The sequence below is a fragment of the Musca domestica genome, unplaced genomic scaffold (genome assembly GCF_030504385.1).
Source record: "Musca domestica strain aabys unplaced genomic scaffold, Musca_domestica.polishedcontigs.V.1.1 2, whole genome shotgun sequence".
Classification (NCBI taxonomy): Eukaryota; Metazoa; Arthropoda; class Insecta; order Diptera; family Muscidae; genus Musca; species Musca domestica.
This window is the reverse complement of record NW_026712249.1, coordinates 7,854,461-7,880,617: the sequence shown is the minus strand read 5'-3', so window position 1 is coordinate 7,880,617 and position 26,157 is coordinate 7,854,461. Positions and strand designations below refer to the sequence as shown.

Here is a 26,157-nt window from a genome sequence, read left to right as displayed (position 1 = left end):
CATTACGTTTAATGTGTGAAACGTAATTGCAACAACAACAACAACAACGACAACAAAAAACAATAAACATAAATCTTATTTATTTGACAAATAATAATGCATGCATGCATGATGGATGTACTACCGCCATATGAGAGTTTTGTTGTATTGATTGCCTCACACCTTCCTTCTCTGACCACTCTCTCTCTCTTTCTCACTGTCTCTTTCTGAGAGAATCATGTTTGTACAGCAATCAAATTTTGTTTATATTTGACAAATATATTTTAATTAAATTGCTGGCACATTTTTGTTGTTGTTGGAAATGTTTTACAGGACCCAACATACCAAAAATACAATACAGCTTGAGAATAATATTATGAAAATAGTTTATCATAAGAATTTTTCAACAATGCTTGAGAAACACTTTTTTGCACAAACTTTTCTCAAATCTGTCCTTTGTTGACAAATTTGTTTTGATTTTTTTTGTGAAAATTGTCAACAAAAAATTATTTTCTTTGCTTAAAATCAAAATCACGCGAATTTAGGACCCATTTCCGGACGAAACTCTAAGGTAATGATGAATAATAAATCTGGGAATCTGTAGTATAAATTATTTCAATCTCATTTCAGAATGGAGGCGTCAAAAAGTTGCAGGAATTCAACAGAAGTGAAGAATAAGTGGAGGAGATACAGAAGCTCAAATAAGGGGAAAGAAAGCATCTAGGTATCAAGGCAACAGGATGCAGTGACAGCTGGGATGGCAATCAATGAATAAAATGTGTAAAATAATTAAAAAATGAATAAATAAATATTTTTTACCATTGAAAAAATAAGCTTTATAAAATATTACTTTCGTAAGCTTATTCTGCAATTACAAGAATAAGCTTATGAATAAGGGTTCCTTTTCGATTATTCTATAATTGTTAAACAAACATTTCTCAATACATTCTCAAGATTTTCTCAAGCTTTAGGCTTATGTTTGTAAGCTTATTAAAATATTATTCTCAAGTCAATTTGGTATGTTGGGGAGGTTTTGTTGTGGCGCAGACACACACACACCCAAACATATCTATCAATCGATGTACGAGCATGATTGTTTGTTTATTATCATCTAGTGCTGGGAATATTTGGCCACTCATTCATATGACAGATGTTGGCTTCTTTTATTTGTTGTTCTCACTTCTCTGTGCGGTGTAGTTGTTGATCATTTGTTTGTTGTTATCATTTGCATAAATTAAACAAACAGCAACAACAATAAGAAGAATAAAATCGCTAAATGTTTGACATGAACATGTCACCGGTGGCTACTTTTTTATAGATTAACTGAAGATATTGTCTGCTCCGTAATAGTTGTAGTTGTTGCTGCTGTCGTAGTTTGATTAGATCAATTAATGGAAAAATAAAGTCAAAAAATAAAAATAAAAAAAAATAAAGTCACAGCGTTGGACAGTTTTTTTATTCCCTCAGCCATATGGCTAGAGAGGGTATATATTATTTGATACGGCCAAAACGTACCTCATCGAAATAACGATTTTAGACCCTAGGTCTCTTTGGACTAATTCCGTTTCAGGACATTTAGAGAAGATCTAGCGATGTCCGTCCGTCTGTCTGGATGGTATGCACGATAACTCTCGAAGGGAGTATTCGATTTGGTCCAAACTTGGCAAATCGTAATATTATTATCAAGCTTAGATTGAGTTTGGAGATGGACAATATAGGTTTACCCCTTCTGGTACCTTCCCCACAAAATGTCAACATTTTCAAAGAACATAAATTATTGCACAGAAAGAGAAAGGATAATTCGATTTTGCTCCAACTTTGCGAATCAAAATTTTTTCATCAGTGCCAGGTCAGGTGTGAATTTGGACAATATCGGTAAACTTCAGAAAGTACCTCCCCCACAAAGGCTGAAAATTTTGAATAATTTTAACCCTTATAAAATGTGATCTAAGAGTCCGATTGTGTTCAAATTTCACACATCCCATTATTTTTACTAACACAAGATTTGCTGTGAAGATGGAATATATCGGCCCACTCCTTCTGGTACCTCCCCCACAAAGGACAAAAATTTTGAATATTCAAGTTCATAAAACACGAAATTAACATCCGATTCCATTTAGACTTGGCATACCTGAATATTTCCATCAACAGAGGATCTGTTAAAAATATGGTGGAGAACGGACCATCCCTTCTGGTACCTCCCCCACAAAATGGTCAACATTTTCAAAGAAAATAAATTACTGCACAGAAAGAGAAAGGATAATCCGATTTTGCTGCAATTTTGCGAATCAAATCACATCCGGTTCCATTCAGACTTGGCACATCTTAATATTTCCATAAACACAAGATGTGTCATAAAGATGGTAGAGATCGGACCATGCCTTCTGGTACCTCCCCCACAACAGGTCAAAGTTTTGAATAACCTAAACGATCATAAAATCCGAAATAAGCATCCGGTTCTCTTCATATTTCACACATCCCATTATGTCTACTAACACAAGAGAAGCTGTGAAAATGGGATATATCGGCCCACTCCTGCTGGTACCTCCCCCACAGATGGTCTAAATTTTGAATAAACACAACAATCATAAAGCCCGAAATAAGCATCCGATTCCATTTAGACTTGGCATACCTGAATATTTCCATCAACACAAGATCTGTTAAAAAGATGGTGGAGATCGGACCATCCCTTCCGGTACCTCCCCCACGAAGGGTCGAATTTTTGAATAACCACCAAAACGATTAAAGTAAAGAAATAAGCATCCGGCTCTTTTCATATTTTACACATCCCATTATTTCAACTAAAACAAGATTTGCTGTAAAGCTGACATATATCGGTCCACTCCTTCTGGTACCTCCCCCATAAAGGGTCAAAATTTTAATAATCATAACAGAAGTCAAAATATATTCAAATAATCGAACATTGGCTGAGGGTATACATCTGTCGGCATAAGCGACTGATTTTATTTAACTTGTATTTTTATTAAGTTTGTAATCCGTTGAGGGCGGGATGACGGGGGGCAGAACCTATCACATAATAAATTTCCATTGCCTTTGAAATGATCATCATCACAATGACGTTGTTCTGCTTTGTCGTTGGAGATATATAACGGCATTTAATTTAACTACTCTTGATCAGCTGCTGCCTGACGGGCTTATTGTGATCCAGAAACAATAACAACAGTTTTAATTATTTGTTTCGATTTTTAATTTGGCCGGTTTGCTGGATGGTTAGCTGGTGCATCAGCATCAATGGCGTTAATTGATCTTGATTAAAAGCATTTACTTGGGAGATTTTTTGTCGACGCTGTGATTTGTGTGCTTTGTAGTGGATTAAACTTGTCGAACCGGCCCATTTGTGGCCGTAAGCGTTGACAACAAAGTATCAAACGGTATATAAAAAAGTTAAAATTTGATTCGTTTCTTTCTGAGGTGTGTTAGGTGTAGCCCAGGTGCCAGATTGTTGAAATTTAAACGAAAATGTAAATTTGCATATCAAACAGCTATCACACGATAAGGGGTTTACATATGTGCTGTCACTTTTATTATCCATGCCTATTTCCGTTTGTATGTCAAAATTGCCATTTTACATATGACTCACAATTCTTGCGATCAAACACTTGCATATTTTTTATACATACAGAGAGAGAGAGAGAGATGAAGAAACTGCAACCAACTTCAGACTGTTGTCATTTCTAAGCCATTCATCCGACAGCTGTTAAAATTATTCCAGTGACAGCTCATAATATTGTTTACAAACGTACAAAAGCATTTTGGCGAGACTTTTCCAGAAAAAAAGTTATTCATGATGTCGGGGTTCGAGCGTGATCGTGGAATTTCTTTATATTTGGCTGGAAAACCACAAGTGGCTATCGTTAGAGAAGTCCAGCATTTTAATGTGAATAAATCTTTTGTGTCTCGAAACATTGCTTGTTACCGTGGTACTGGAAGCGTAGCTCGACGTCAAGGGAGTGGACGGAAGAAAACATCAACATCAGCAGGAATGGTTCGAAAAGTAAAGAAGCGACTTCATCGAAACCCGCGTCGCAGTGGCCGAAAAATGGCTCGTGAGCTGAACATATCGCAATATTCCATTCGGCAAATATTGAAAAATGAGCTCGGGGTAAAGCCATTGAAATTCCAAAAACTGCAAAAACTTACACCGCAACAGAAAGAAAATAGACTCAAAAGAGCTAAAGAGTTGCTTCGCTTGGCCGAAAGTGGTGAACTGTTAAATTTGGTTTTCTCCGATGAGAAAACAATATAGGGAAAATATTCTGAATATTCTATATCTAAACTTATTCTAAATTTTAATGCTATTTCCGACGTTTTTTGCTTTCATTCAATAAAAAAATATGTACTTTACTCATTTATTTCACAGCTGAAATGTCGTTCATGTATCACACGATGTGATATGACACTACATATGTAAAACCCTTATCGTCTGATAGCAGCTTAAGGAACACAGTTGTTCAATATAGGGCATGGTAGAAGAATACAGGTAATCGCATCGATACAGCTGTTGGGACTATGAGCTGTCAATTTTGCCAATTTAGAAATTAAAATTTTAGAATGAAAAAAAGTATTGAAATTTCCAAAAATTGTTAAAAAAAAATGCATATTCTAACAACCTCCGATTGGTGTCGTATGGGAAAACATATACAAATCTCCTTTTTTTAAAAAAAAAAAATCAAATTACCAGAGTCCGTTGGTATTCAAAACAATTCCACAACATGGATATTAATTTTAGGACTGTGGTATGCTCAGAGCTGCAAAGGAATTGGAACAGCTCGAATTTAAACGAATTTAGTTCGCACTCAAAATAAAAGGAAAACATAATCACTCCTATTGACATCCATGTTTTCTGCTCCCAGGAGCACACCCGCTCAAATTTAAGCCTGGTTAATATATGCGTTGGAGGTCTGCCAAATATATGTCCTCTATTTTACTGTCTTAAGGTAAGAATGCATAAAACGCTTTTTTTGACCAGTCAGTCAAAAATAAAACCTTGCAAATACAAAAAAAGCCTTTTCTGTACTCTCACCTTAAGTTCCTAAGTTTTATACTTAGCATAATACTTATTTTTCGAAGTATAACTATGTATTACATAACAGAGGCTACAGTGATGCCGTATATTTTGTCGATATATTTTTGAGATTTTTGTTAAACAGGAAGCATTTTTCGTACTCTCACCTTAAGTTCTGTACTTAGCATAATACTTATTTTTCTAAGTTGATCTATACAACACTGAACTGAGGATACAGTGATGCTGTAGACTTTGTCGATACTTTTTTGAGATTATTGTTAAACAAGGAGCCCTTAAGTTCTATACTTAGCATAAGACTTATTTTCCTAAGTTTATGTCTTAAAAAAATCAAATGATGTGGCAACTCTTTTTTAAAAAAAATACCATCATAAATTTGATAACAACATTCCCTCCACACAAGTTAGAGTAGAGCACATGTTTTCTTGCGGTTTCCGGTGATGGGACACAGGCACGAGATTGTCTGAAAGTATTTTTAAAGTTTGTTTTTCTTTCAAAAATTTCGTTTTTTTTTTGAAAAGAAAGAAAGAAAAATCAAGTTCAAGCAACTTTTCCTTTCTTGTCGTTTGTTTAGCAATCTTGCATTAATTATAAGTCATTCAAACACATGGAGATTTTTTGGAAATTTCTTTTGAATTCACGTTCACAAATGTATTGAATTGTTTTGTATACAAATCCAGTATTAATATCCATTAAATGCGACGATCTAGACTAATATATTTTTGGCTAAGACAAAGATTGATTGTCGATATTTTTAACTTTTTTAACTGGTTTATTTTGGGGGCAATTATTTTACAATGTATTGACCTATTTACATTGACGTATTTCGAAGATGTCATAAATCATATTTACACAAGTTTAAAATTAAGTGGATTTTTTCTTGCATTCATAAAAAATAATGTCAGCAAACAAAAATTGTCATAATACTACGACTACTCATTATTTGCAAAATGTTTAAATTAAAGAGATTTTGTCTATAAAGAAGGAATAGCGAAGCTACCTAATGTGGAAGATTGAACCCAATTATATTTTCATCAAGTCCTTGAACAATGTTTCAATACCTTGCGGCTAACATAAAGGTGAGAGTACATAAAAGGCTTTTTTGGACTGACTTAAGTGATAGGCTACTATTTTCGTAGAGGAACACAGGAGTTTTAGGTTGACTTAGTTCGATTTTGACCCAACGATCCATTCTTCTTTTACAAAGAAACCAGTCGATGGCATTCAAAAACAAAACCTTGCAAATACAAAAAATCCTTTTCTGTACTCTCACCTTAAGTTCCTAAGTTCTATACTTAGCATAAAACTATTTTTCTAAGTTTATCTATATAATACCTAACTGAGGCTACAGTGATGATGTAGACTTTGTCCATACTTTTTTGAGACTTTTTTAAACAGGGGGCCTTTTCTGTACTCTCTCCTTAAGTTCCTTATATATATACTTAGGATGAGACCTATTTTTCTAAGTTTGTCTATATAATACCTAACAGAGGCTACGGTGATGCTGTAGACTTTGTCAATACTTTTTGAGATTTTTGTTAAACAAGAAGCCCTTAAGTTCTATACTTAGCACAAGGCCTATTTTTCTAAGTTTATCTATATAATACTTAACTGAAGCTACAGTGATGATGTAGTCTTTGTCGATACTTTTTAGAGATTTTTCTTAAACAGGAATATTTTTAATACAGTCCACATTAAATACGATAAGAAACTTGTGGTGACCCCGAGACCTGCAGTCCTTGGATATGAATGAGATTGAGTTTTCAGTTGCAACATGTGGTATACTTGAGTTAGATTACGAGATGCAAGATATAAGCATGTGTAGCAAATTCGCTTGTCACGTGTGGGATAACTATGCGTGTTTTTGAACTCTCATAATTTGTTGGGCATAGTGTTCGCAGTATTGGGCGTAGGCATGGTAAAATTAAGAAAGTAAAGTCATTTCAAATAAACATATCCATCTCTGTAATTTCTGTAATTTACCTTGTCAATTTGCACTGCATAAAAACAAAGTTTCCATCTCTGAAAAAGATGGATGAAAAAACTGCAACCAACTTCAGACTGCTGTCATTTCTAAGCCTCTCGTCCGACAGCTGTTAAAATTATTCCAGTGACAGCTCATTATATTGTTTACAAGCGTACAAAAGCATTTTGGTGAGAATTTTCAAAAAAAAAAAGGTATTCGTGATGGAATTCAAGGGTTATAGTGTGATTTATTTATATTTGGCTGGAGAACCACAAGTGGCTATCGTTAGAGCACTCCAGTATTTAAATGTGAATAAATCGTTTATGTCTCGCATCCCACCTCCCGTTACCGAGGTACTGGTATCGTAGTCCGACGTCAAGGAAGTGGACGGACGGAAGAAAACAGCAACATCAGCAGCAGAAATGGTTCGAAAAGTAAAGAAGCGACTTGATCGAAACCCAGTGGGCGAAAAATGGCTCGTGACCTGAACATATCGCAATATTCCATTTGGCAAATGTTGAAAAATGAGCTCGGGGTATAGCCATTGAGATTCCAAAAAGTGCAAGAACTTACACCGCAACAGAAAGAAGATAGACTCAAAAGTGCTAAAGAGTTGCTTCGCTTGACCGAATGTGGCGAACTGCACTGCCGAATGTGATTTTCTCCGATGAGAAAACAATCGTTGCGTTTGGCTTTGTTGAAGTTTTTTTTTATCTCACCCTGTATGTATTTTGGTAGTTAACCTAGAAGTCAGATGGGTTTGCTGGTCGGCCTTTAAACCCTTGCTAAGTCCTTATGGACTAATAAAACATTGTCTTATACCAATATCTAAAAGAAACTGATTTATGAAAATACCTAGTTCTATTTAACATACCCATAATGATTAGATATAGTTAGAAATGGTAATGTAAAACACGTTTCGTGTGAACATGGCCTTAATAATCATCCAAACAAAAAAATTTTCTTCCCCCCTAAACCAATGTCCAGCTGTATTCGCATTTATGCTTATTCAGTTTTATTTTTTATTTTATTTTTTGCCTTGCGTCAGAGTTGGCGAAAAAAGAGTAATTATATGGAGTCAAATGTCAGTAACTTCATTAAGGTAGTGGTGGGGGGATACCTACCTATACACATGGAAAGAGAGACACACACAAGATGTTGCCAGCAGATCTTTTGTTTTGCTGTTCAAGCTATTTAACAAAACGCAATTTTGTTTTTTCCAGAAGTTGGAAAAAAACTCCCCAAAATATAGAAAAAACCACTCAACAGGTTTTATTTTTTTTCGGGACGAGAGAACTATTAATTATCTAAATATTTAAACAAGAAATGTTTTGCGGATTAAAGTTGTACATACGCGTCGCGTAGCCTAATGGGTTCTTGTTTTGCTAATGTCACGCTAGTACTGTAGTGAGCTTGTGCGGGGAGATGGGAGAAATTACATGCGAAAAGAAAGATATAAATTTAGAAGAATGACACCATTCGCAAGATTCCGACGCTCATCAAATATTTTAACCACAAACATTCCCTACATTTCTTTGAAATTCAATAAATAATTATATTTTGCAATCGGAAACTGTCTCACAGACCAGGCCTGTCACCCTTTCTAGTTTTAACAATTTTTAAAACTGGTACAATATTGTAGGTTCTGGGACACAACTACTATTGCACTATAATCTAATACATTGCTGTGAAGGTGAGAATACATAAAACTTTTTTTCTTTCTGTTGCGGTGTAAGTTCTTGCAATTTTTGGAATTTCAACGGCTTTACCCCGAGCTCATTTTTCAATATGTGCCGAATGGAATATTGCGATATGTTCAGCTCACGAGGCATTTTTCGGCCACTGTTTTCGAACAAGTTGCTTCTTTACTTTTCGAACCATTTCTGCTGATGTTGCTTTTTTCTTCCGTAAAATTCCTTTACGCCGGGGCTACGCTACCAGTCATGATGGTACGAGACATTATTCACATGCTGGAGTTCTCTAACGATAGCCACTTGTGGTTTTCCAGCCAAATATAAAGAAATCACACTATCACGCTTGAATTCTATCACGTATAGTTTTTTTTCTGGAAAGTGCTCACCAAAATGCTTTTGAACGCTTGTAAACAATATAATGAGCTGTCACTGGAATAGCAGTTGTCGGACGAGTGACTTCGAAATGACAGCAGTCTGAAGTTGGTTGCAGTTTTCTATATCTATCTCTATAGTTATATGACTGAGGGTATAAATGGTCTTTTTGTTCGATCCTATATTGGCCTCGGTCTTAAGTAGTTAGTCAATAACAAGTAGTAGTTCATTGTCAGTCCGACATTGGGATTTTGTTATAATTTAACAGTCGGAGTTTTAAACTAGAATATTTTGAATATTTGAGTTAATATCATGGGGAACATGTTTTACTCCAGACGAAATAGATTCGCCTATGGTTTTTCTAACACAAAGCTTTCTTTTAAGCGTGCCAGTCATTTGCATAATAATTTCGGTTCTTTGTCTCCGTATGAAAAAGTCTATTATTATAGTTTTATAAATATTCAAAAGCGGATTAGATTTTGGAATACCGACCTTGATCGATAATGCATAAAATGTCAGAAGGCATAAACAAGTTGGGTATTTCTAACTATGTTCGGGTTATGTAAACTCCAATTTTGTCTCCTTATTGTAGAACTAGTAGTAGTTATAAAACAAAAATAGAAAAGCAACAATCTGAGAGAAAAAAGGTGACATTCTCTTCACTTAGCATCTCTCATTAACATTTTTGAGTAAGTTTTGCGAAACTTGAAAAAAAAAATATCGGTGATCAAAATATCGAATATAGGGGGATGTCGTTATATGGGGGCTATACGAAGACGTGGACCTGCACGGACAATTTTCTGTCATAGGCTGTAATATCCATTACGAATTATATAATATACATTTGAGAAAAATTTTATCAATCTGCTTAAATTCGTTCGGAAGCTAGATTGATTTCCACAGACGGACGGACATCGCTAAATCGACATATGCTGATCAGGAATATATATACTTGTGGGGTCTAAAATGTAAATTTCGAGGTGTTACAAGCGGAATGACACACTTAATATACCCTCCATACTATGGTGGAGGGTAGAAAAATATGCATTATTAATTTTCTTGAGGGTATTGATATTTTGTTTTAAAAAAGTTTGGGTCTCATAATTTCGAAAAAAAATTATTTTTTTTTGAAAAAAAAAAAAAATGTTTTTTATTTTGAAAAGTATTTTTTCATGAATTCATGTTATTTGAACTTAATTTTTTGAATATGCCTTAAAAAAGTAATCGTTCTCCAAATTTTGATTTTTAACAGGAAAATTGGCCGAATAATTTTGAACTTTTTTGAGGGTATTAAGATTTTTTTTATAAAAAAGGTAAGTTCGAGATAATTTTTTTTTAAATTTTTTTAAATGTTTTTTTTATTTTTTTTGTGTTTTTTATGAATTGTAATAATTTGAATTTAATTTCAGGAATATATTTTCCAAAAATATGTCTTAAAAAATAAATTATTTTTCAAAATTTTGAATTTTATTACAACAAAATTGCCCAAATAATTTTGAACTTTTTTGAGGGTATTAATTTTTTTGAACTTTGAACTTTTTTGAGGGTGATAATTTTTTCGTTTTTCAAAATTTTGATTTTTTACAACAAAATTGTCCAAATAATTTTGAATTTATTATTAATATTTTGTTTTAGAAAAGGTTGGGCCTCATAATTTAGAGGAATTTTTTATTTTTTTTAAATAATTTTTTGATTTTTTTTATGAATTGAATTAATTTGAACTTATTTTTTATAAACATCTTTTCCAAAAATATGTCTTAAAAAATTAATCGTTTTTAAAAATTTCTATTCTTTTACAACAAAATTGCCCAAAAAAAATTGAATATTTTTGAGGGTATTAATATTTCTTAAAAAATTATTCGTTTTTCAAAATTTTGATTTTTTACAACAAAATTGTCCAAATAATTTTGAACTTATTATTAATATTTTGATTTAGAAAAGGTTGGGCCTCATAATTTAGAGGAATTTTTTATTTTTTTTAAATAATTTTTTGATTTTTTTTTTTATGAATTGAATTACTTTCAACTTATTTTTTATAAAAATCTTTTCCAAAAATATGCCTTAAAAAATTAAAAGTTTTTCAAAGTTTTGATTTTTTTTAAAACAAAATTGCCTGAGAAAAATTTGAATTTTTTTGGGGGTATTAATTTTTTTTTTTTTTTTAACTCATAATGTCGAAATTTCTAACGCATGTTTCATATTTATTTACTCTTTAATTGACCCTTTTTTTAAACAATTTTACAACATTGCATTAATGATCATATATTTTTTATTATTATTTTTTAATTGAGTGCTTGATCAGTATTTTCATTCAATTTCGAATTTCACACATAATTATTATGATTTTTGTTAATTTTTGATTCAATTGTTTTGGCCAATAACATTCAACCCTGTGGGTATGGAGACGAAACAAAAAAAAAACGTCCAAAATTGTGTGTGGTGTACGTTTTTCAATCTTTTTTTTTCTTTTGTTATAACTTGTTTTTTTTTTTCGTTTTCAATATTTTCATTTTGCTGTTTTGTTGTGGTGTTGTACCTTATACCTTAGCGTTTGTTTTTTTTTTCGTCTTCTCTATAACACTATTCACAATGAGTTGCTGGTTCATGGAGACTGATGGACTGACTGACTAGCTGGCTGCCTGTCTGTCTGCCTGGCTAGCTGACGGACTTAGTTGGCTAATATATCAAGAATGGCATAACATAAACCATGAACAATCAATTTTATTTAATTTCATTTTTTTTTTTTGTAATTTCAAAAAAAGAACGCATAAATTAAACATCGCCATGAAGCGGTGCCAAGAAATCAAAAACAAATCAGGTTATCATCCAGCCATTAATTTTTTTTTTATTTTTTGATTAACTCCTAGGTAATGTAGCTGAGGGCATTACTATGTCATTGGTCTTAAAATAAAGGTGTCAACTGCCACAAAACTTTGTTTATTTTGTTTTTGTTGTTTTTTTTTTCTTAAACTTCTTCTACAAGATTTAATTGCATTCTCTTTTTTTTCTCAAGTATGGTTTTCGTTTCAAGGGCTTTTGTCGGCTTACATGTGAATAATTACATTGGCTGCCTTGTTGTTGTTGTTTTTTTGTTGCTGGCTGGAGGTTATAATTTGCTGCTTTAACAAAATTATTTTTTTTTTTTTTTTGGTTTCAAAACTAACTTCACTTGGGCTTTGGGATTTTTTGTATTGCGGTAAATGCTTAATAAATTCGTTATTTCCTTTTTACTCTTTTACAACACAAAATTGTGTTTTTTCTTTCGAATTTATTTTTATTTTATTTTTTTCAAATTTTTATTTTGTTTTCTTAAAGAAAAATAATCCCGCGTTTTTTTTTTCTTTTTCTTTCATTCAATTTCCATACAATACTTTTCGTGAGTTGTTTTTTTCCGAATTCGTTGTTTGGTAGGCCGACCCGTCTTCACTTTACATCAACATGCCGCGTACTGAATGAACGAAGACTATCGACACCTGGTAATATAACGTAACTCTCCCACTGAACACACAAAAATCAATCGAACAACACCAGCAAAAAGACGTCGCACGAAACGTATCATAATCCATATATCAAACTTGGCCAGTTAGATAGCCAGTCAGCAAGTCAGCCAACAAAACCAGCCACTCACTCTTCAGGCCAGAGAGGGTTTTACGAAAGAAAGAAAGAAGATAAGACTTCATTTGCGCCACACGATCAATTGGCGAAGATTATAATAACATGTGCACGACGACGACGTCGGCCGCCACGAGAATACAACGACGAAAGCGCCCCCCAATACATCACATCAATAACAGAGAAAATAAACACACTCAATAAGAACTACTGAGGCAACAGTCACTGCATGTACAGGCTTCAGCAGAGACGTTAGCCTCTCCACGACGTCGGCGGCCACGAGAATAAAACGACGAAAGCCCCCCAACACATCACATCAATAACAGAGAAAATAAACACATTCAACAAGAACTACTAAGCCAATGGTCACTGCAAGCACAGGCGTCAGCAGAGACGTTAGCCTCTTCACGACGACGACGGCGGCCACGAGAATACAACGACGAAAGCCCCCCAACACATCATAACAGAGAAAATAAACACACTCAGCAAGAACTTCTGAGGCAATATTCACTGCATAAACAGGCGTCAGCAGAGACGTTAGCCTCTTTACGACGTCGGCGGCCACGAGAATAAAACGACGAAAGCCCCCCAACACATCACATCAATAACAGAGAAAATAAACACGCTCAACAAGAACTACTGAGGCAGTAATCACTGCATAAACAGACGTCAGCAGAGACGTTAGCCCCTCGGCAGCAAAACAACAAAGCTTGCCTTAGCCACACGATCATCAAAACCGATTGCACTCTTAAACGAAATGAAGAAAAGAGATAATGACTGAGATGACTACGTTGTGTTGCCTTGCCTTACGTCGACGTCAACATATCTCTCTGCTACTGTCGTCGTCGTCATGTCTCTGCCCAACAACTGTAAGCCTTGGGGGAGAATATAAACAACAGAGCATGGGGTTGTGCATGGCACATGGGCACACACGCACTCACCTGAACGTAAACGTCAACAACAACGTATATTTTGCATTCTCAGGAAAACAAAACACATGAATGAAAGTAAAACTGAATGTGATTTACATTTTTCTTACAAAAAAGTTATGAATGAATGAAATTAAATTAAACTTTATCGGGTTTACATTGGACTGAAAATTAAACTAGATTTTTTGGGAGAGATAAATGGAGCCAAACAAATGACAAAAAGTTTTTAAGGTTAAGGTCATTTTGACACAAGGATTTCAAAGAGAAAATTGCAATGTACACGAGAATGATAATATATAGAATTATTAAATATAGGTAATAGCTACTCATGAACATTGGAATATATGTACATATGTATATGTGTCACAGAACTCCTTTAGATATGATTAAATTAAATGCCTGCCTGCCTGATTGCTGCTGCGATTCGTTCGCGTGCTCTTATCAACAATAACAACAACGGCAAACATTAACAACAAATATTCGCCAAACACACCTAACAACCTGAAACAACATTAGTGGGCAAATAATCAGTTGCAAATGGTCATATATTGCCAGTCAGTCAACAACAACTGTCAATCTGATCCGCGAACCTATTAAAGCTATAAACATGTTTTCTCTGTGTGCCAGGGCAGCGGCCAGCACGCTTGAACACCAACACTCTGGCAAAGTTTTCACATCTCACGTACAGACATATCAACACTTATATGGTTTATGGGATTTTTTAAGTGATTTATAAAAGAAGTTACTGGGATTTTTTTTAACGCGGGGTGGTATCGATAAATTTCGTTGTTGTGTTGTACTTTTTGGGAGGGGTGTAATGAAGCTAGGAGGGGGTAATGTAGCTAGGAGTCTTTCTCTCCCGCCCCCAGGTGAGTAGATTAGCAGCCAGAACAAAGCGGCTGAGGTGGTAGCATAGCGTAGCGTATTTTGGGAAGTCCCTTTGCACAATTAATAACAGTTGTTATAACATTGCCGGATATTGGTACATGTTGTCTAAAAATGCTCAGCAAACAAAGGTTCTTTCTTTCGGTTTTTTTCAACAAAAAATTATATTTTTTCCCATTTTTAAAGGAATCCCTGAGAACGTCAGAACGTCAAAATTAATGAGAAATGTAAACAAATGTGGAATATTTCCACAAAGGTTTGAATTTTTTGATTAAAAACAATGAGATTTTGGAATGTTTAATTTCCGGAAAATATTTAGATTACACTGTGCGACAAAATTTGATTTTTTAATAATTACTGGGAAAGAAAATCGAGCAGATTATGAAAGAAGAGGTAAAAACAAGTGAAAAAACTGTAAGTTCGGCCGGGCTGAACTTTGAATATCCTCCACCATTTGGAACGAATTTGGCAATTTTCAAAAAAAAAAAATCTGTTAAAATCTTAAAAATGCCGAATGTAGCCATTATATTAGGGTCTATACGACGACATGGACCTGCATAGGCAACTTTTGTCATAAGCCATCACAAAAAATTACATTTAAAAAATGTAGCTAAAATCATCAAAATACCTAATATAGGGAGGTACCTATATAGGGGGGCTTTACGAAGACGTGGACCTGAAACGACAATTTTCTGTCTTAGTATCCATTAGGAACTTCAAATACCAAATTTGAAACAATTCCGGTGATTAATGTGGCTAAAATCAACAAAGTACCGAATATCGGGAGGTAAAATTATATGGGGGCTATACGAGAACCTGCACCTGCATAGACAATTTTCTGTCTTAGGCTGTAGTATCCATTACGAACTTCAAATACCAAATATGAAACAATTCCGGTGAATAATGTCGCTAAAATCATCAAAATACCGAATATCAGGAGGTACAGTTATATGGGGACCATACGAAGGCGTGGACTTGCACAGACAATTTTCTGTCTTAGGCTGTAGTATCCATTACGAACTTCAAATACCAATTTCGAAACAATTCCGGCCAATAATGTGGCTAAAATCTTAAAAATACCGAATATCGGGAGTTACGTTATATGGTGGCTTTACGAAGACGTGGAACTGCACAGACAATTTTCTGTCATAGGCTGTAGTATCCATTACGAACTTCAAGTACCAAATTTGAAACATTTCCGGTGAGTAATGTCGCTTTTATCACCAAAATACCCAATATTGGAAGATACCATTATATGGGGGTTATACGAAGACGTGGACCTGCACAGACAATTTTCCGTCTTAGGCAGTAGTATCCATTACAAACTTCAAATACCAAATTTGAAACAATTCCGGTGAATAATGTCGCTTTATTCTCCAAAATACCGAAAATAGGAAGGTATCATTATATGGGGGCTATACCAAAACGTTGACCTACATGACCTAATTTCAAAACCAAAAGTGCTGCATTTGAGGAAAATTTTATCAACCTACTTTATTTCGTTCGGAAGCTAGAATGATTTTCACAGACGGAAGGACATCGCTAAATCGACATAGAATTTTATGATGTGGGGTCTAAAATGTATATTTCGAGGTATTACAAACGGAATGACAAATATACCCTCCATACTATGGTGGATGGTATAAAAAAAGACAAGTGCATGGGCGTTGGACTATTGTGTTTGGAGTATTTTGGAAAGCAAGGTTGGCATTGAAAAATACCAAAGTATCGATCACCTCAAGCAAGCGCTTCGCCAGGAATGGGCCAAAATATCGCAGAGCAACATTCGGGCAACGTGTGACGGTGTGTTTATTCTGAAATTTGATGCTATTTCCGACATTGTTGGCTTTCATTCAATAAAATTTAAAAAAAAAAAAAATATCTAAAAATTATGGCATTTGACTCTGTTGCAGTTTTTTTTTAACTCACCCTGTATACACGTAAAATGCACAGATTCCTTCCTTTTAGCTCTTCTTTCATAATCTGCTGGATCTTCCCCGTAATTATTTTTTTTGTGTTGCATAGTGCAATTTTATAATCTGCTTTCACGAATAATACCAGGATTTTTTTTATTCTATTATTCATAACAACATGCAAATGTCAAAATTCTGACTATTGTCCCTTTAAATTGTCGTTTTCAGTCATCTTTCAACAGTCTTATGTGTTAAAAAAAAGATAATTTTAGGGTCCTTCAACAGTAACCTAAAAAGTATGGTCCAAAGGCCTCCTCTCAATCGTTTTACTACACAAAACATTTCCACAGGTTTCCGTCGTTTATCGTAAAATGTTATTGACCTACCCCTCCATGGAAATTATGGTAACACCTACTCACCCAAAATTGGGCTTATCAAACGACCAACAAAAAAGAGTTAATATCAACTATATGGCCTTTTGTTATAATTGACACCTATTTATACAGAATTTAACAATGTTTTGTTCACACCAGCCACCACAACACACACTCACGCATACCATTTATTACAGTAATAACAATAAAGTAAATTATTATTGTTGTGGCTGCTTCCATTAAAAATTCTGATAGAATTCTGTATAATTAATAATGATTTTCCAATTCTGATAATTTGTGCCCCCCAATAAAAGCCAAAACAATATCATAAAATACTTAAAAGTGTGCAATTGCCCTAGGTCGTCTAGTTCCTGGTATAGTTCCAATGGGGCGTGCCTCTTTTTATTGTGAATAATTGATGATGTGATTTGTTTTTTGAGAATCTCTCCAAAATTAACCATAAACTGCTAATAAATACTAACGAAATAAAACCAAAACAAATTGGGCCTGGATGAGAGGGCGCAATAAAAATTAATCATATGTTGTTCACGCCAGACAAGATTATAAAATTTTATTAAAAAACGATTAGCTTTATAATTTTTTTGGAATATTAAAATTATAAGGAAAAAACGCCAAACCATAAAATTTTAAAAAGGAATTTTTCGGAAAATATTTCCCTTGTTTATGTGAGACACGCAACAGCAGCATCACTGTAGATTTAACTGAACATACTCTACATAAACACTGTTTATTGTTATTCTTCTCCCCTTGTTACTCTCTTTATTTTGCATATAAACCGGTATTAGTGAGCAATACCGTTGTCACAAACATAAATATGTATGATTATAACAAGAATAACACCAACCCCAAAACAGAGAGAAAGAGAGACGTGAACTTTAAGAGAAATATAATTTGAGATTAACAAGTTAAAAGCAGGGGTGCTCAAAACCGTGTTCTAGAACATGAAGAGAAAAAAGAGATAATTTAAGAGAAAATTAAAATTTTGTTTTTCTTTATATTTTACTGTTCTATTTAATTGTTTTTAAATACGAATGTTTGCCAAAATAGTTTATAAAGCAAATGGATAAAAAATATTTGTATAAATAATGACTTAACATTGTTTTGTTCTTGATTTAAATAAGCAAAGAGAAATTTGACTGAAAACAGATATTTCTTCTTGAGCACCCCTGTTAAAAGGTATCATACGTTTTTGGCGACAGATGTATTCCCTCAGCAAATATTTGATTATTTAAATATATTTCGACTTATGCTATGATTATTGAAATGATTGACCCACTATGGAGTAGGTTCCGAAAGAATGTGTCCATATTGTCCATTTTGTACTGGACCTAAATAAATATGATATAAATATTGCAACGTACCAGGTTTGGACTGCTTCCTATACTTTATGTAATAATTTTTAGAAAATTTTAAAATGTGCGTGAGGGGTACCAGGTGTATTCCATTTTCATACTTAATCTAACACAAATAAAAATATTGGTATGGGCAAAATGACAAGAAAATCGAACATTTATATCCAATTTTATTCGAAATCATAAATTCCGATTAAATCCATATTCATCTCAGGTTTCTGGTTGAGAGAAATATTTAGATATAGCAATTGAATCGCTGACTTGTTTCGCAAGCTATGACAGATAAAAGTTTTGAAAATTGTGGTCCTTTGTGGAAGAGGTTCCAGAAGGGGTTGGCAGATATATATCAAAATTACAACAGATCTTGTGTTAGCAAAAATGTTTGTACGGGTGAAATTTGAAGGGAGTTGGATGGTTATATCGCTTTCTTTGAGCGTTTTTTTCAAAATCTTGTACCCTATGTGGGGTAGGTACAAGAAGAAATGGTCCAATCTGTACCTCCTTGATAATAGGTTTTGTGTTGATAGAAATATTGAGATGTGCCAAGTCTGAATGGAATCGGATGTTAACTTCGCGTTTTATGAGCTTCATGAATAATCAAAATTTTGACCCTTTGTGGGGGTGGTACCAGAAGGAGTAGACCGATGCATTTCATCTTCACAGCATATTTGGTGTTAGTAAAAATAATGCGATGTGTGAAATTCGAAGGGAATCGCAGGACTATTTCGTAATTTTTGAGAGTTTTGATTATTTAAATCTTTGACCTTTTGTAAGGGAGGCACTAGAAGGAATGGTCCGATCTCTATCGTTTTTATAACAGATCTTGTGTTGATGAAAATATTGAGATGTATCAAGTTTGAATGGAATCGGATGTTAATTTCGCGGAGGTACCAGAAGAAGTGGACCGATATGTTCCATCGTCATAGGAGATCTTGTGTTTTTAAAAATAAAGAGATGTGTGTAATTTGAAGACAATCGGACTCTTATATCACATTTAATAAGATTTAAAATTATTCCAAATTTTCACCCTTTGTGGGGGAGGTACTTGATGGAGTGGACCGATATTGTCCATTTTCACACCTGACCTAGCACTGACGCAAATATAAGGATTTGCAAAGTTGCAGCAAAATCGGATTATCGTTTCTCTTTCTGTGCAGAAAAAAAATATATTTTTTGGAAATTTCGACCTTTTGTGGTGGAGGTACCAGAAGGAGTTGACTGATATTGCCCATCTCCAAACTCGATCTAAGTTCGACAAATATATTACGATGTACCAAGTTTGGATCAAATCGGATACCCCTTTGATAGTTATCGTCCGCACCAGCCAAACAGCCAGAGAGACGGACGGACGAAAATCGCTAGATCAAATCCAAATGCCCTGAAAAGGATTTGATCCAAAGAGACCTAGAGTCTAAAATCGTTATTTCGATGATTCACGTTTAGGCCGTATTAAATGATATATATCCTCTCTAGTCATATGGCTGAGGGTATAAAAAAACATAGAATAAGTTTGACTTTTAGTAAGTCAATTTTGAATGCAATTTTCATACAAAACTATTGTACCTAGGTATACGGTTTCTTTTGAGATTTTCAGTGAAATGTTGTGCAGAATATTTCTTCTTTTGACACCACCCGCCTAAAATAGCATATATGTGCAAAACGAGGACATATATTGCTAATATCTACTGGGAATGTTTCTTCATATTGAAAAATTAAAAATACCAACAATTGGCAAAAACTAAAAATAAATAATATTGTTTATGTAGTATATATTAGATTAACACATTTCATTTGTTCAGAGACTGATAATGAAATTGGGTCTAGAATATTTCTTCCTTTGACACTTTATTCAAAAAATGGTGTATTAAGGGAGATTCTAAGTCACAATAGAAAGATATGAAATTAAGAGACAAAAACGTAGAAACGTAGTCTCTACTTTTAATATATTAATTTCGAATGTAATTTTCATACAAAACTATTGTACCTAGATACATGGTTTATTTGGAGATTTATGATGAAATGTTGTGTACACCCAGAGAAAAAATGACAACATCCGTGTATGAAATGACCACATCCGTGTATGATAGTGTATCAACCACGTTTGGTGTCAAAATGAGCACGCTGTTGTCATTTTGACACCGAGATTTTGGCAACGATTTCAACAACAGATGTGCATGAAATGAGCACATACGTGGTCATTTCGAGCACGCCCCGTTGTCAGATTGTCAACGCTTCGTTGTCAGATCGTCAACGCTTCGTTGTCAGATTGTCAACGCTCCGTTGTCGGATTGTCAACGCCCGTTGTCAGATTGAAATCAATGGTGGTCATTTTTTGATATCCGTTCCTTTTCCATTTTATACCCTTAGTAGAAGAAACGACATTTTTTGAAAAGTATTTTATTGAACGAAACCAATTACATAAATTCAATATAAATACATATTTGATTTAACAAAACAATTCGAATTACATATATTCAATGTATAGAAACAAATTAAATTAACTTAAATCTGAAATAAACTTTTCCATTATTCATAGGATATAAGTGAAATGGGTAAGTAATAAAATCTAAAATTGGTATTAAAAAAACCTAAAACGAAACATTAGTATCCATATACAAATAAATAGCTCATGGCTACTTACCAATTCTGAAGCTCTTGCATCGGACAACTTCGTCCATTCAAGGAGAAATGTATGGCTACTTAAATTTTTTATATCTCTTTGCCGTATGTTAAAAGATCTTTTCCATTTTTCGCAGATCGATCCCCAATCATTACATTCTCTTAGTAAGGAAGCTTTCAATGAATTTTCAACTGATTCATCAATTTCGGGAACATCTTTGTTACAAAAATTAGGAGATGTGTGAGTTGCTGCTTTGCTTGTGCTAGGCTCGGAAATCAAAAGCTTTATTCTTTTGGACTTCTTGTTTCTATACTTGGCATAAAGTTTTCCGCTTGCGTTGTTCTTTCCTTTTCTTGAAATGTAATAATAATCCTAAAAATAAAGACATATTATAAGTTAAGAAACTACATAATCAGATACGTTGTTTATATTGTTAATCTTACCCTCATTTCGTTTTCAAGAGGAAAAACGGAACAAATTTCATCCAATATGCGCATATAGTCTTGAGTGTAAAGAGTAACATTGTTGGTTAAAATATCTTCAATAATTATATTAATTATATCATCTCTTTGCTCGTCACTTAATTTCTTATTAACGCTACTACATTCAAGCGCTAGTTTCCCCTTCGAGGTATGTGTTAACAATTCCGTTAGATCCTATATTAAATAAAAAAACTACATTAACTATGCTTACACAAATATTACTCTTACCTTACCTCTGACAAAATTCCTTTGGCTTTTGAGCAGTTCGAACCTGTAGTGTCGGGAGTACCAGGAGTACTTGCAGGTGTCTCGTTGCGTTTCCACCATTCACCTATTTTAGATGGAACTGACATAGTTTCGTCATCAATCCCGAGCTATTGTTATGACAATATTAATACTGAGTTCAACTCTGTAAAACAAATAATACGTACCTTTCGTTTTTTCCAAGCAAAGAGCTTTTCTCTGAATTCAACACGCAGTCCCAATGGTGGCACTGCTTCCTTTAAATCTTCTTTTTTCAAGTACTGCAAGCTGCGAAATGTTACATGTGATGCTAAAAGAACAAAAAAGAAAATTCTTTGTTAATTACACTGATTAACTGAAAAATTCATTTTTATTTACTTACCTTTTAATTGTTCAAAAAGCGACTCCATATTTATTCCTTTTAAGAACTCCCTTAACATATAATCGTCCTCATTGTTTTCCGCATCTTGACTGCTGCAATGGTTTGTATCGCGAACCACAACAATATTGCCATCGATTTCTAACAACTCACCAATGATATTTTGAGGATCTTGCGAATTATTATTCATTTTCAATAAATTTTTTGCACAATGCGTCCTTTCTCTTTCAATAACACGGAAAAAATGGTAAATATGCAGCCGATTGCACACGAGTAAAAAAAATGACAACGGTGGTGCATGATTCATACACGGTAGTTGCTAAAATGGCAACGATCGTGTACGATTCATGCACGTCGGTGTACAAAGTAACAACGGTGGTGCATCATTATGCAGGTGGTGGTGCATAATTCATACACGACCGGTGTCATATTGACAACGACCGTGTGTGAATCATGCACCACCGTTGTCATTTTTTACTCGTGTGTAATCGGCTGCAATTACCAATATTACAAATGGACAAATTAAGCACGGCTGTTGTTGGTACCGAAAGTTGACCACGTCTCGGTGTCAATTTGAGCACGTTCGTGCACAATTCACCAACAGCCGTTGTTGAAAAATATAACAACGGGTCGTTGCGAAAATGACAACATACGTGCTTGATTTCGTAACGGGATTTTTCCCTCAGTGTAGAATATTTCTTCTTTTGATAACTTGCGTCTAAAACTAGATCTGATGTTATCTTTCAGGCGTCAAGTCGAAAAAATACGGGAGAAAAATTAATCAAAAAATGTAGGGAATTTTTTCGGTTTTTTGGTAAAATTGATGCCAAATTTTTTTTTAATATATAATAAAAATGGAGATTGCATCTCTTTGGTGACCTATAGTAAAATTTGATAAGGAATATTTTTGTCTTTGACGTCATCCAATTTAAATAACGCTTTGTTGGAGATTTTGGCATAAACTAAATAAATTAATTTTGTCCATGCTGCCATCCCTTCAAAATAATGTTTTATAGGAACATTTTTCATAAAGCTATATGAAGTACGGCTTTAACCCTAACCCTATTTTTTAGTAACATTTTGTGCAGAATATTCTTCTTTTGATACCATCCACCTAAAACGAAAATTTATTTTACTTTCGGCCATCAATTGAAGAAAATGGCCGAGAAAACATTTTTTTTTTTAAATAGGGAATATTTTTGGTTTTTTCTATTCGGAACATTGGCAAAATATTGTGGCATACAATAGAAATAGAGATTTCCTTTCTTTGGTGACTTATAGTAAAATTTGATAAGGAATATTTTTGTCTTTCAAGTCATCCAACTAAAATTATGCCTTGTTGGAGATTTTTTCACAAACTCCCACAAAGTATGGCTTTAACCCTTAAATATGTTTTTAATATATATGTAATCCTGACGTTTGGCTAAGATTTACACTCTTCTCTTCTTCTAGCACCCATAGTAGAATTTGATGGCGAATAATTTTGTAGAATATTTTAATTTGCTACGATGCCGTTTAAAGGGAGTTTTTAACCGTATTTCAAATAAAGGACCAAAAAGACCCCTTTGTTGACACGCTTGAGGGTTAAAATGTTCAACAAAAATATTCTTCGTATTTTTATCTTCAATATTGCCAAAGACATTATATACCTAAAATGCATGGATTTTGAGGAATCCTAATTTGAAAATTCCCAAAAATGTGCCAGAGATGGGAATTTGCCCCTCTTCCATTTTGGTTACTTTTTGGTGTTAACTTTCCAAATGCCAATACACGTGTCTTCCTTTTTTAGCTCTACTTTCATAATCTGCTGGATTTTCCCTGTAATTATTGAAAAAATGAATTTTATCGCCCAGTGTTATAGAGATTTGTTATACCATACCTGGTCACATAATAAATTTTTAATTAAATGTCGTATATATTTAAAAATTCTCTAATTCTAATATTCGTTTATTTTCCACTCATATCACCATAATATATTTCACGAAAAAAATTGTCATTTTAATTGGTTGCCAACAAATAATATTTCTTTTTTTAACAAATTAATTTTCACTTAAGACCCACTAATCTACCCCAATAGACCTGTCTATCAGATGAGAGAGTGTGTGTGTGTGTACCTTTGCTATTGGCCAAATGTTTACGTCAATTGCCATCGTGCGATTTCACACACACACAAAACACCTTGTTGCCTTCTTATCCTCCAATCAGTGATGGGTTCAATCACCACAGAAAAAAAACAGAAACACTTCAGCGGACAACAATTGTGGTCAGATAACTGGTCATATCAGACACCACTCAGCAAGTGATTAAATGGGAGATAGAAAAAAAGGGAGAGATGATTAATTGGGATTCAAGGGAGTTCAGAAAAAATCACAGATATTTTTCTTATCAGGAATTCTAAGATTTTAATCGAGAGGAGGTCTTTTAAAAGTGGCTGTAGCGGGGATGGGAAAAAGTTATAATATCATAATTTGTAATACTTGGCTCTTCCATTGGGAAGAAGACCTTCAGCAGGTTTAAATACCCTTTATGCACCTTCTGTGGCTGGTAACATTTATGGTGGTCTTCCATTTGTAAAAAAAAAAACAAACCAAAAGTCCATTGGATAGCAAAACCGTCGTTAGGTTTTCTATGGATAGAAATCTTCTTCAGACGGAACATTTTTCTAGGTCTGCTATGGTTAGAATAGCTTTTATGTCTCTTACGGGTAGAAGATATTCTCTAGGTTTCCTATAGATGGAAGACTATATGTAGGTTATTAATAGACAATAGACCTTTTTCATACCCTCCACCATAGTAAGGAGGGTATATTAAGGTTGTCATTCCGTTTGTAATATCTCAAAATATACATTTTAAACCCCTCAAATATATATTCTTGATCAGCATAAAATTCTATGTCGATGTTCGTCCGTCTGTGGAAATCACTCTAGCTTCCGAACAAATTGAAGTAGATTGATAAAATTTTACTCAAATGTGTATTATGCCTGCAGGACTTTTGGTATTGAAAATGGGTTATGGAGGTCCACGTTTTGGTATAGCCTCCATATAACGGTACCTCCCGATATTCGGTATTTTGATAATTTTAGCGACATTATTAACCGGAATCGTTCCAAATTTGGTATCTGAAGTTCGCAATAAATACTATAGCCTATTACGAAAAAATAGTCTGTGCAGGTCCACATCTTCGTATAGCCCCCATATAATGGTACCATCCCTTTTTTCTGTATTTTGACCATTTTAGCTACATTATTCTTTGGAACTGTTTCAAATTTTGTATTTAAAATTCGTAATGGACACTACAACCAAAGACAGAAAGTTGTCTGTGCAGGTCCACGTGTTTACACCCTCCAGAATATTTTCGCGATAATATTCGGCATTTATTCTAATGCCACGATCGATTAATACGAGCAGAGAGCAACCATCGGCTGTTATGGCGGCCCACAGCATCACCATGGCCGGTTAAGTTTTGCGCTTGAGTTCTGGTGGCCAACCAAAGGTGCATCTTTCAGCTGACCTCTTTGGCAAGTAAACACGATCAGTTTGTTTGTGTACAAACTCCCGGACAACGAATGTTTTCTCATCGGAGAAAACCAAATTCGGCAGTTCATCGCTTTCGGCCAAGCGAAGCAACTCTTTAGCTCTTTTGAGTCTAATTTCTTTCTGTCGCGGTGTAAGTTCTTGCACTTTTTGGAATTTCAATGGCTTTACCCCGAGCTCACTTTTTAGTATTTACCGAATGGAATATTGCGATATGTTCAGCTCACGAGCCATTTTTCGGCCACTGCGACACGGGTTTCGATCAAGTCGCTTCTTCACTTTTCAAACCATTTCTGCTGATGTTGTTGTTTTCTTCCGTCCACTTCCTTGACGTCGGGCAACGCTACCAGTATCACGGTAACGAGCGATAGGATGCGAGACACAAAAGATTATTCATATTTAAACGCTGGAGTACTCTAACGATAGCCACTTGTGGGTTTCCAGTCAAATTTAAAGAATTCACACTATCACGCTTGAATTCTATCACGAATAATTTTTTTTTTCTGGAAAATTCTCACCAGAATGCTTTGTATGCTTGTAAACAATATAATGAGCTATCGCTGGAATAATTTTTACAGCTGTCGGACGACTGGCTAAAATATGAGAGCAGTCTGAAGTTGGTTGCAGTTTTTTCATCTAACCCTGTCTATATGCGTTTGCTTTTATTACAAACAAACAATAATTATTGATTATCATCCATCCACTCAGATATGACCGATGTGTGCTCGTGTCTGAAGTCAACATCTTGCTATGCTTGG

At 34.3% G+C, this 26,157-nt stretch overlaps 2 protein-coding genes across 4 annotated transcripts in view; both read right to left on the bottom strand.

The window, feature by feature from the left end:
- Positions 1-26,157, bottom strand: part of LOC101889413 (solute carrier family 41 member 2) — a 116,307-nt gene that overhangs the window by 43,246 nt on the left and 46,904 nt on the right. The window lies entirely within an intron of this gene.
- Positions 20,700-22,503, bottom strand: LOC131802173 (uncharacterized). Its single transcript, XM_059121761.1, has 5 exons — positions 21,869-22,503; positions 21,675-21,796; positions 21,477-21,617; positions 21,205-21,417; positions 20,700-21,133 (listed from the first exon to the last, which is right to left on the bottom strand). The coding sequence occupies exons 1-5, from the start codon at positions 22,170-22,172 to the stop codon at positions 20,720-20,722; spliced, it is 1,194 nt and encodes a 397-aa protein (XP_058977744.1). The 5' UTR covers positions 22,173-22,503; the 3' UTR covers positions 20,700-20,719.

Bases quoted from the DNA above. Each gene is read 5' to 3' on its own strand.
- LOC131802173 (XM_059121761.1), bottom strand. From the start codon at position 22,172: ATGAATCATGCACCACCGTTGTCATTTTTTTTACTCGTGTGCAATCGG. The intron at 21,418-21,476 runs GTAAGGTAAGAG...TATTTAATATAG, and splicing joins CCAAAGGAATTTTGTCAGAG to GATCTAACGGAATTGTTAAC. The intron at 21,134-21,204 runs GTAAGATTAACA...CTTTATTTTTAG, and splicing joins CTCTTGAAAACGAAATGAGG to GATTATTATTACATTTCAAG.